The sequence below is a fragment of the Gopherus flavomarginatus genome, chromosome 3 (assembly GCF_025201925.1).
Source record: "Gopherus flavomarginatus isolate rGopFla2 chromosome 3, rGopFla2.mat.asm, whole genome shotgun sequence".
Lineage (NCBI taxonomy): Eukaryota > Metazoa > Chordata > Testudines > Testudinidae > Gopherus > Gopherus flavomarginatus.
The window spans coordinates 239,724,006-239,736,645 of NC_066619.1; the positions used below are offsets into that span (position 1 = coordinate 239,724,006).

At 39.2% G+C, this 12,640-nt stretch overlaps 1 protein-coding gene across 11 annotated transcripts in view; it reads right to left on the reverse strand.

The window, feature by feature from the left end:
* The window catches only part of LIMCH1 (LIM and calponin homology domains 1), a 314,760-nt gene that overhangs the window by 81,927 nt on the left and 220,193 nt on the right, over positions 1 to 12,640 (reverse strand). For 7 of the 11 annotated variants that reach the window (XM_050947393.1, XM_050947395.1, XM_050947394.1 and 4 more), the window contains 2 exons: positions 7,733 to 7,768; positions 1,322 to 1,448 (listed from right to left, as the gene is read on the reverse strand). In XM_050947393.1, coding sequence (XP_050803350.1) covers positions 1,322 to 1,448; positions 7,733 to 7,768 — 163 coding nt within the window. Of the gene's footprint in view, positions 1 to 1,321; positions 1,449 to 7,732; positions 7,769 to 8,737; positions 9,002 to 10,173; positions 10,474 to 12,129; positions 12,203 to 12,640 lie in introns of those variants that run through there. The other 4 variants (XM_050947403.1, XM_050947397.1, XM_050947402.1 and 1 more) reach the window with 2 other exon arrangements.

Here is a 12,640-nt window from a genome sequence, read left to right on the forward strand (position 1 = left end):
TCTTTTTGCAATAGAGAAAAAATAGATATAATTTGTTTTAAGCTTTCTTATTTTAAATCAGCAGAGCTAGAACGCAAGCAACTGAAATCTGTGAAACTGCAAATCTCTAGCAAACTTACCGCATGGGCATATACTAGCAAGTGGATTCATCAAGAACAATAACGCACCATAAATACAAACGATGTCCTCACCCTGTTCTTAGGGTGCCAAGGACACTGAATATGGGAATTTATATTGTTCTTCACTAATATTAGAGCTGTACTGTGCAGTATCAAGAGACGGTCCAGGAAATTCATATACAGAAGCTCAGGGTGCTTTCTATTTCAGCAGTCAAAAGTCCCAAGACTTCTCAAATGAAAAAATACAAGTCAGAAGGAAAAAATCTTTATTGGGTAACCCCAGTTGATGTGGATTTACATACCCACACCCCAATATCAGTAGGCTATTACCATGCTGCATCTATTGCGCTAATCAGTTCTTAGTTTTATAAGCCAACTGTTTTTAGTATTTATTAAACCTTTACTAAAAGCAACCTCTCAAATGTATACAAAGTGTTTTATATATAGTAGGAAGTGACTGTACCAATTGCTTTACAATGAAAAAAATCTTAAGAACAGGATATTCAAAAGTAATCATTTAGAACCAGTGCTCCTAAAGTGAATATGTATTAAATGCTTCGGTGCTGATTTACTTATACCGTTTCAATGCTTTCTTGAATGTCTGAGTTTACAGTGATTTGTTGAAATCAGCACCAATACACGAGTGAGTGCACAGGGTGTGTTTTGAGGGCTTTTATGGTGGTACGAGGGAGTTGCATTCTACTTTTAAGTGAATCAAACTTTGGGGGTAATTTTGTTGCCTGGGATTGGACTGAAAATTTTTAATTATTCACCATTATCTTGTCTGCATGTTATAAGCATAACACTTCATTTATTCAGATTTATTTGGGCTCCTTCTGTATTGTTTAGTTTTGCTTTTTGTTATTTATGGATTTGAGCAAGAATTTTTACTTCAAAAAAAACATTTAAGAGCATAAGCAGAACTGTTCCCAGCCACAGCATTTTCCAAAGCTTTCCAGGAAGCAAGAGCAGCTTTTTCAAACAGAAAAACTAGACAGAGCCTCATGTTATCCAATGCCAGATGAACTGCAGGCGCTTATGTTTAGCGGCAATCCTAATCCTGAAAACCTCACTCCAGATTGTTTTGTTGAAGAGATTTACACAGTGAATCTGGATTTTACAGGTTCATTTTATACCTTACTGGAGTGAATACTCTGCCTTGACAAGTGCTGTTGTTGGAGGCGACATTATGCTGTACTCACATCTTGCCATCTATCCTCATCCTCTTTCAGTTGGTTGTGAATATGCTGTAGCTTTTCATGGCGAGCCTTGCTGTGAGGCTGCATCACAGCTTCATCTTCACACCTCATGTCAAACATACTCACACTCCTAAACAAAGGATGAACAATAAGCAGATAATTAGTTTACACTGATTGAATGTTTTAAACCTAGCTCACATGAAGGTGCTAGAACAAAATCAAATCTCTCTCTCTTTGGAAGCTTCAAAAATCAGAGTATATCAAAAGGATTTATCGGTTTCCACACAAGTTCCATGTACAACTGCAGGCACATTAGCACCACCTTTCTCAATTATCCCTTGTTTAAAATATTAGATAGCAACTTTTTCTTTCCATTATCACTTGTCCTCCATTAATAGGATTAAAAATTTGAGAAAGTCTTAACAATACTCTACTCAGAGCCACTTTAAAATGCCGAACTTTCTGAAGCTCTCTTTCTCAATCACTTTTGAGTGACTGGATTTTATTTTATAACAAAACAAGAGAGGTGAGAGAGGTACAGTATTATAGGCAGCATTGCACGTTAAATGCCAATGGTAAGTAAGCTGTGAGTCTGCCCTGGGAAGTGCATGAAGTATGAATGGGCATGTTATAGTTTACTTTTCATGAAGAACCACAATATTATCATCAATGAGCTATTAATACATCTGTTCTAAGAAAGGAAAGGTACAAACACTGTACAACAGACATGATCTAGTCCACAACTATTTCTTTATATTTCTGTTCTTATCTTTGGAGAGTTAAAAGGTCATAGTTACATATTACAGTACATCACATATTACAGTATATTAATTTTGTTTAAAGACATTAACATGAAGATACTAAGTATATTATTTTTTGCAGTGCCTGGTACTCGCAAAACACCTCATTTGTGCCATTAAAACAATAAGCCATGCAGTTCAATGAGGTAATTCCACAGCATTGTTCAAAAAACCCATCTATAGCTAGAATGAGCCAATCAGCAGCAGCAGAAGCAGAATGAAGATACAATGGTTAAAATTGCAAGCAACAGTGCACATAGTTATCTATGTAAACAGTTCAAAAAACAGTCTACAAATTCAGTAATGAAGACTTTTGTGTATGTGTAGGTTTAGCTCAAATCTATATCCGAAGAACCAAGATGCAAATTAACCTTTTTCCAAGGAAAAATAAATAAATGTTTTTATAGTCCTCCATTAATGCACAGAGAGGTCATATCCGTAATTCCTATCCACACTAATGGAAGTTACCCATAGACACAGAACACACCCTATAACCCTTAGTTATATACAGTGAGCATAAGTTATTATTAAGCTTACTAACGATTTTGAAAAACACACAGAGCGCTGAGCAGAAAACCTAGTGATTCCTCACTGAGTGTAACTTAAGGGTTGTGTTACTCCAAAATGAGGCACTGTTAAATACTGAAGTCTAAAAGGCTATATGGTTTGTTTTATTTAACTAACTAAAGACATGCCATGCACTAAGGGACATTTCAAAAAATTAATTTGGAGTGTGGAGGATTTTTAAAATTTTAACATGGAAATACTGTCACTTCTGATGATTTGCTACAATTTAAGAACTTTCTGAACTCTTACAAATAAGGCCTTAGATAACAGAAATTAGCAATCTGTGGGAAGTGGTTCAAAGGAGTTTCATAAGCCTCCCAAGTCCTGCAGACACAAAGAATAATTCTCATTCAGAGGAGTAAAAAGAATCCGCTGAATGTCTGATTAGTCATTCCAATTGCCCCCTTGCCAACAGTATCTAATTCTGCCAGCTTCTCTGTCACCATACTTGGGAATTAAGTCTTGTAACATATGGCAATTGTGCAAATACTCCTACACAGGGAGACATAATGGAGAAGCTAGCTTTCCCTTCCAGCATTAGTCAGATTCTCAGAGGGAGAAGTATGGAGGAGCTGCATCTTAAGGTATTGTGCTCTGACTAACAGCACCACACATAATATATTTAAGGAAAGCTATTTATCCCCCTTGCTCTAGTGGAACAGGCCCCAGATTGGGATAAATGATCTTCTTAGCTTGAGGAGAATTATTTTGAAAGCAAGGAAAAGAACCCTGGACCATGAACTACTGTTCAAAGATAAAACATTTCTCTCTCATCAGCTGAGAATGGCCATTAGGGAAGAAGTTCCCCATAGCATTCTTCTCCTCATTTATAATTTAAAAAATAATCAAACACCCCATTCAAATAGATGGGTGGCATCTCCCATTCAGTCATCTATTAGATGTAGCTATCTTTACTCCTGGCTGTCATGCAACTGTGTGCTAGAAAGAGAACAGGGGGAAAAAGAAGGTGCAAAGAAGAGGGAGCATTGGATCATGCAAAGTCAAGTACATACTGTCATGAGTTCTCCACCTGTAAAGAAGTTCTGCAGTTAGTAGCCCAAGTTCTTTTTGGAAGTTTGGGATTCAGTGACAGCAGACTGCCCTTTCTATTGAATCTAGTGTTCTCCCACAGACCTGGACATATCACTGCCAAGTGCTTGCCTAGACTACAGATATTTTCTGGGCTGTGTCCTAGCATTGACGTCACTTATTTTCAAGCCTCTTATGTTATTCTCCTAATTTAGAGTTGTTCTTGAAAATGGTACCACATTTTTTTTCATCTGCTTCAGAGAAGCCCAAATACCACAAACACAAATAAAGGGCTGAAATAGCTAATTCAGGATCATCATAAATCTCTAAAAGCAGCAAAGAATCCTGTGGCACCTTATAGACTAACAGACGTTTTGGAGCATGCATGCATCTGAGGAAGTGGGTATTCACCCACGAAAGCTCATGCTCCAAAACGTCTGTTAGTCTATAAGGTGCCACAGGATTCTTTGCTGCTTTTACAGATCCAGACTAACACGGCTACCCTCTGATACATAAATCTCTAGTAAGACAGACCCCAATGACTTCACACTACACCATTTAAATGAGAATATGGTGAATAACTACATTTTATAAGAAAGAAAATGATTATCTGTTAGAAATGTGTAGACAGGATACTCATGTGGCTGCATTATAGTTTTATAGACATGTCAAGACTCACTCCCCCCCCTTTTTTTTTTTAAATAAAGTGAGCTGCCAGTCAGAGAGTAAAATTGAAGTAAACAAGCGCATCTCAGCTCACATGGGCCTGTCAGGTTCATGGTGAAGCATAAACCTAAAATCAACACTAAACTGTCATGCTACCAAGAAGCGTCAGCCTTCTTTTCGGGGGAGATGATGCTGGGCAGCAGCATTGGTGCAAACCTGGCAGAGGGGAAAGGCAGGGAAAAGACATGTCTTAGACCTGGTCTATACTAGGAATTTAAAGTGGAATAGCTACCTCTCTCAGGACATAGCAATCCCGACCTAACCACTGGCGTAGACAGTGCTAGTTCGATAGAAGAATTTTTTCTTCAGCTTAGCTACTGCCTCTTGGGGAGGTGGATTACCTATGCCAATGGGAGAACCGCTCCTGTCAGTGTAGGCTCTCTCTACACTGAAGCATTACAGTGGTGCAGCTGCATTGCTGTAGCATTTTAAGTGTAGACATAACCTTAACAACTTCCACCCTACAGCCAAAATCTGACAGATCTAATGCCTGGGCACTTAAAATGAAATAGCTCTTCACCTTCCCCTAAAACATGAAGCCCTGCCATTACTGCTCTTCACCACTTAATACAGGATCAAACCATTCTGTGTGTCCCTCCACCTGGTCAGTTGGTGTCAGCCAACTCTTGGGTTGCTGCAGCCAGCAAAGCCTGCACGGGGAGGAAGAAGCACAGATATTCACACTTCCTCCTCCTGCCCTGAAACAGACCTCACTTCTCCACTGTGGATGAGGTTATAGGCAGAATAAGCCTGGTGAGCAGGAGAGAGAAGGAAGAGCACCTGGGGAAGAGAATCTCAGTGCATGGCAAAAATCTGGGGAGGGAGAAGTGAAAGAGAACGAAAACAGGTTTGGTTTTTTTCTGCCTATAGCTCAGAGCAACTCCTCTGGTAGAAGAGTGAAACTCTAGGAATATCCCCACACTGAATTTTCCCCAAACCATTCCAGTGAGGATGATGCTGACCTCTGTCCCCAAACAAGGAGCTGTCCAGCCCGGAACCCAGCAAATCTACAGAAGACTGGGGCATCCAAAGACGGCAGTTCTAGTATTCCTGGCTCCTTGGCAGTTCCTAATAAAGCTGCACTACTGGGGCCTCTACTAGCAAGTGGCGGTTTCTCAAGAAACACAACACAGGGTCTTCACAGAGAGTATGTCCACAATGCAATTAGACACCACGGCTGGCCTGTGCCAGCTGACTGGGGCTCAAGCTGAGGAGCTAGTTCACTGCAGTGTAGACTCGGGGCTTAAGCTAGAGCCCAGGCTCTCGGACCCTGCAAGGTTATAGGGTCCCAGAGCCTGGGAGTCAGCCTGAGCCCGGAAGTCTACTTTTTAATTAAACAGCCCCACAGCCCATGCCTCACAAGCTTGAGTCAGCTGGCACAGGCCATCTGTGGGTTTTTAATTGTAATGTAGACATACCCAGAGAGGATATATCAACTGCCTGGAGCTGTACTGTCCTTCCTACTAGCCTGGGTAGGGCTACTGCGGAGATCAAGATAAATGTCTCCTTCTTTCCACCAAACCACATTGTCCTGAGGACCAGGACAGGGAATATTCAGTCTTGGGCCAATGACAAGACTAAGGTCTGACACCTATCAACCCATCAGGTCTAGAAAAAAGGAGTTTGTATGCCACTGGAAGGAGAGTTTCCAGCTTCCCACTTGGATACCCAGCACTTGCTTCTCTGGCAGGTCTCAAGGTAATGGGACTTAAAAGCTGTGACATATTTATGTATAATGTGTGCATTTTAAGAAGTGTTTCAGATGTATTTGTTTTGGGTTGTTTTTTTTCTCCCTCTGAGTCCTGCACTGTTGGATTCCAGCTGGTCAAGACATTTCGGTGGAAGTATGCAATCAAATTTAAAAAAAAAACTCTTAAAACACTGGTAAAATAGTTATCCTGTAAAATGTGGCATATCTGGAATCGACGATAATGAAGTATAAAATATTTTTATCTGCATGAGTTTGGAATGAACAGCATAATTCATTTGTAACATTGCTATTCTCATGTAACGTGACCATCTCAAACTCATGCCAATAAAGCCTTCATAGAACATAGTCTCTCTCATATGTTTATACATATGTATATATGCACATGTGGGTGTTCACAGACAAATACATTATGGAGTGGCAGAAAACTACTTGGCTAGGTACAACCACTTTCCATTGTAAAGCCCCTTTTAGCAATTCCAATAACTGATTTTAAAAACTGATGTGGCTTAAAAATTGACACATTTATTCTGAGATGAAAAGAGAAATGTTCTGCAAAGTGAGAAGGAAATTCACAGTATTTCTGAGTTTCAGATCATTAAAAAAATACACAACTTGAAACTCTGACATTTGTCTTAACACGTCTTTCTCTAGCATAATAGCAGCATGCTACATGTAATTTGCTTGGTTTTTTTTTTTAAAAACCAATGCAGTGTTGATATTTATACACATGAAAGCACAGCATTTAATTTGAGTCGGAATTCAGGCGGTTGTATGAATTTCTTTGACATGACAAGAATGTGGTTTAGTTATTAGGTGGACAGCGTAAGATGTCCTTAACAACTCATTTTTTTGTCTTTAAATGTTTGAGTTTCATAAGTGAGGTGATAAGCAACTACACTTTTCACCCAATAAACTTATTTTTAAATGAAGTTTTTTTGTTTGAGATTAAAATGTGCTTGAGTTTTCTTCTAAGCACCAAATCCCTACATCACAGTTCTATCCTTAAATTAAGAAAAATCTCAAAGTGAGGGACTAGGAAATCCAATTAAGTTGTATAGGTTATAATAGGCCCAACCTCAAAGGGATTTAAGAGATGGTTTTAGCAAAGCATGACTAATTAGCAATTTAGGGTTTAATTTCCTAATTAATATTTGGAGGTTACCAAAGGACTTCATTTACACTACTTCTGACTTTATTTTTCAGCCAATCAAAATACAAGATCACTCCTCAATTTACCATTCCAGAAGCAAAACTTTCCAAGATGTTTCCCAGATCTAGTTCTAACTTCCCCTACTAGTAACGGATTAGAGGTGATGCGAATCCACAAGTAAAAAAGAAGAAAAGATCACACCAAGTTTTTTAAAGCAGTAGCTGCATATTAGTGTCATGCTGGTGTTTTTTAGTTCTTTTTTGCAATATGAACATATATTGAATTCCACCTTCAAGTGCTTTTCTGAAACATTTATATGTTAGACTACAGCAAAATAATAATGCGTCAACTGCATTTTACATTAGTAGTAAGGATGGAATGCATGCAGCTTAAGTTGTTTAAAGCAACCCTGTGAGCATAAGACAACTTACTCTGCGTCATCAGACACAGCAGTTCTGGGGCCGAATCTACAAGACCAAATATAAAATTAGATGGTTGGTAAAAACATGGAATATCAATTGCAATCAAAGCAACACAGCTGGGCAATTTTCATTTGAACCTCAAACCTCTTCATCAATCAAGTGGGCTGAAAAAGAAAACATGCCACTCAGAGGTTATACAAACAACAAATGAGACTTACCCAGTCACACGAAGGAAACTATGTAGAAACAAAACCATTTTTTCCAAAATATAAAAACTGCAGTGAAATACAATGTGAAATTGTTTGTAGAAAGTAGCTCCTGATGGAGACTATGGTATTAGATTAACTGCTGTATTAGATAGGGATACATGCAATTAATCTTGACATAAAAACTCTACTGAAACATTCCATAATATAGTGTTCAGAATCATCATACTGAAAATAGGTAAAACAAGTATCATGCACAGTGAGTGAGCCACAATATTCCACGCTTTTTCTCAAGAGAAAAACGTCATCCTTTAAATTGGAACACAACAGACACTAGTGTTATCCACAAAAGTGCATAGTTTGCTATTAGACTCATGCATATGACGTGTATTTGTTTTGAATCATGGAAGAACATCCAGAATACCAATCAGCATCCTTACCAGCTTCAATTTCTATTCAAGAAAAAGCAAACTATACAAATCTAAAGATGCCACACATTTCAGTATCTTGCTTTTTCTGGAAGCTCCAGACAGAACTTCTTCCAAATCTTTTCCACAAGCCTTTTTTGCATTTTATACTTTCATTAGTCAAATATTTTCTTCCATTAACTATAGAAAAGAAATCAACGCCCCACTTGCAACTATTTTATTTGTTTCAAAAGAGTACATTACTGATGCACAGTGTTTGCAGTCCAGTCTAAAATAAGCCAGGCAAGTGCAAAACCTAAATTCTGTAGTGTGCACACACTCTTAACAGGACACAGAGAGCTGCACAATCTAAGCTGAGATTCACTTAGTAAGGAGCTCACGTTTGCAGTTGTTCGTCTCTGGATGACAACACTTTGTTTCTCTCAGGAACTTCCTGAAGCTGTGAAGTTTGATCTGAGTGAATTTGATCAAGACTATGACTACTCATGTGAATAGTGAACGCCACATCTTGTCCTGTATCAGGGAGATGTTGTCTTTCTTGTTCTTTTTCTTCTCTGTGTTGAGGCTGCACTGCCAGTCGCTGAGGACTGTTAGCACAGATTTGTGGACATTTTTCAGTGACGAATGAGCCAGTGGTGGTAGTGCTAAGAAAGCAATTTAAAACTTTAGTTTATAATTATGATAAATGGTTTATAATATACACATATGATATAAAAAGTCAGATGAACCAGTAAGTAATAAATGGATAGAATTTCACAAGCTAAATGTATGAGGGGCATGCACAGTGGAATTTTGACAGCAAAGTAAGAGCTTGTAATTCTGCTCCACCAACCTAGAAGAAACTTCAGCCCTTTTTGTTTCATCCAAAAATGCAAACCTGAAGTACCACAGTTTATTTTAACTAAGCTACACCAGCACCAGGTTTTTTCAACCTCACATTACTCTGTCTCCACTCAGAGGGACAAGCCTTTCCCATCTTAGCTAGATATAGGACTTGGGAAATGGGCTTTCAGGATAGAATCTGGACAATGATGCAGCCATCGTTTTTTAAATCTTGTGTACCTTTTCCTTTTCAACTACAAATTTTGCATTTCAACCACCATCCAGAAGCTGAACAGCAAGATCCCTTCAAAACTCAGTTTGGAGTTACGCTTGATTGTCAACAGGTGTAACTATTGTCACTTACAAGGCTAACCCTCCACCCCTCCCATACAGTCCTACCCATTGGGAGCAACGTGCTTACAGGCACCACAGCCTGATTAGAAGGGAGCTAGTCCCAGAGTCGACATCTTATGCTTGGTAACTGATACCAAGCCAGCCCTGCACAGCCACCTAATTTATTGAGTATCATCTATCCTCCTCATATCAGTATCCTCAGTATGGACTTTCCTGGTTCTCTTGATGGAAAACATGTGTTCAATAATAATTAATTATAATTTACCTAGGTATAATTAGTGTATTCCCAGGACATAGTAATTACCAGACTGGATCAGACCAGTGATCCCTCTAGTCCAATTTCCTGTCTCCAACAGTAGTCCATGCCAAGTGTTTTATAGGAAGATGCAAGAATCCTGAAGTGGATAAATATGGAAGAACAATCTACCCAGCGGGGCAGTTTCTGCTTAACCTCCTCAGTTAGGGGTTGATTATGCCCTGACACATGAGGGTTTCTATAAATAACCCTATCTAGTGTAACTGGATATATTTTGGAAACAGAAGGTTACAACAGAACTAACATGTTTCAATGAAACATGAGACTCGCCTCTAAGATGCAATTATAGTGAGGAAAGAAACTATTGGAACAAAATAACTTTACCTCTTCATTTTCTTTTCAGGCTTTACAAGTTTCTTAGCTCTCTCCTGGCTACTCTGCTGCTTTGAAAAAGGAACTGGGAGAAACTGTTTAACACTCGGTCCAGGCTGCTTTAGAAAAGCTCCAGTTCTTCTTGCCATCATGTCATCTCTTGGATCTGGAAGTCTCACTTGGTGTTCTGTCCCACCCCTACTCTGGTCTTTCAGTTTCTCATGGCTCTCGTCCCTTGTCACATTACAGCCCATGAAGACAGGTGAAACTGTTCCATGATGTTGTTCCATTGTGCAATTCAAGGGAAAACTGCTGCTGAAGCAATTTTGGGTACCATTACTCAGAAGACCATTGAAAAAGACGGAAAACTAACATTTTAGCAGCAGTAGCAGCAGCACTGGAACTGTGAACAAGAGGCAACTATGGTGAATAGCATGACATATGCTATTCTTCTAAGCAAATGAAGAATTAGATTTTTTTTATGCAGCCCATATTTACAAGTAAGCATTACTCATTTAGAAGCCTCAATAAAATCTGGATGAAGAACTATGGATTGCCCAAAACAACCCTCCAAAAAGATGAATAACCACGTTCATGCTAAACTGCAATTAGCAATCCAAGTCATTCCGTGTAATGAAGAAAACAAGCTGTTTCATGTTCACAGGGTGCATTCTTGTAAGTAATTTCATGAGCTGAATACATGCCACAATTGGATATGAAATGAGTAAAATACATCCTAGCTTCTCTCTCTCTCTCTCTTTTTTTTAAAAGGAGTGGGACAACATTACAGACTGATCCAGTTAGCGTTACACGCAAAGCAAGCAGAAAGCTCTGGTTTTTGGCTTCCATTCTCTAACCTTTCTGCTTTCTGTCGAGTCTTCAGATCTCTCTTATGAACTGCTCTTTTCTGTTGCTGCAGAGGACGATTGGTAACTGACATGGGAGAATATGGCATACAAACCGGGCAAGTCTGCCTCCGAAAGGTTATCCTCCTTCTAGCCATCATATCATCTCTCTCACTGTTTGGTGAGCTCCCATCAAGCTCTTCCTCCCTGCTTTCATGCCATTCACTCAATCTGCATGGAGTCTGGCTCTGAGAGACAACACAGGCAGCCAACTGGATTCCTTGGCAATATTCATCTATACCTGACCATGCTACCTCACTAGTAATACAAGATTATTGAGAGCAGGGGAAAAAAAGAGGAGATGAATAATGAAAAACTAGTCCACAGTGAAGTGAAACATATGAAAGTGGTAAGAAGAGAGATTCATTTCATTTTTATATCTAATTTTACTAACATTTCAGAATAAATGAATTTAGTTGACTGAGTAATTTACTAGTGGTGTAAACTAGCAGTTTCTTGCTATGATGACAGGCTGAATGATTAGAGAAACTGAAGCCAATTAAATGTAAATTCTGAACAAAGTGTGTAACTTCTTAGCACTGTAAGTCTTTCCTAGTTAAATGCCAGAAACAGAAGCACATAACCAGTACAGCTCAGTTTTAATAAGCATACTTCAGAAGATTTCAGAGGTCTTCAAGGGAAAAGTTAAAAATCTTCAAGAAGAAAAAAAATCAGTATTGCCAGAACCTGGAGTGAAAGCTGCACAACAACTTCAAATACATAAGCAGCATTTGAAGCAACCCCCTTGGAATAGAAAAAGAAGCAGGCATAGCTAATAAGATTCCTAGTGGAACTAGTGATTTGATACCGATCAAACATTCAAGTGTGACTCTCAGAATAAGTTTGCACAATGTTGCTCTGCATGACCCTAGATCTCTCTCTCTCTCAGATTCTGTGAAGGCATCAGATAATTTATTACAGCTCCAAAATGCTGAATGAGCCTGTGTGCATAAGGAGCAACTAACTACATCCGGCCACTCTTCCTCATGCAAGTCAGCATCCTGCAAGCAGCAGCTTCATTTTGGATTCAGCAATCTGTTTCCTAGACAACAACATTAAATACCTGGAATCATTTTGTGGTCTGGAGACTTCATTATTATGTCCAATGGTAGTGAGGCTGCAGGCAGTGGCGGATGCAAAGGTTTCATAGCAAATCTGTCTCTCAGCTCTTTCCCTCCCAGTCTCCTCTGTGGTTTCACTGTTGGATATGGCCCTGGCAATACTAACCTTCTCCCATTTCTGTTGATCAATCTCAGTCACTGGCCCAAAGTGCACAAACCTCTGCTTTGGGCTAGAAGCCTTTTTGTATGCTCTTGCTTTGCGGCTAGCAAAATCATCATGAACAGCTGCTTCCACTGCAATTTCAGAGGATGGTTCAGGATCCTTGGAGCATCTGAGGTCTTCTTCACTAGCCAGAACCAGAAACAAAGGAACCAAAGAAAGTTACAAGACAAAAGAAGAACCAAGATCAAAAATCACAAATAGCCTAGTAAACATCTTAGTGTATACTGAGGGCTCTTAGATCCAAAGCCAGAGCATATAGAAGGAGGTGAACTGTCTACGTAGGCTGGAAG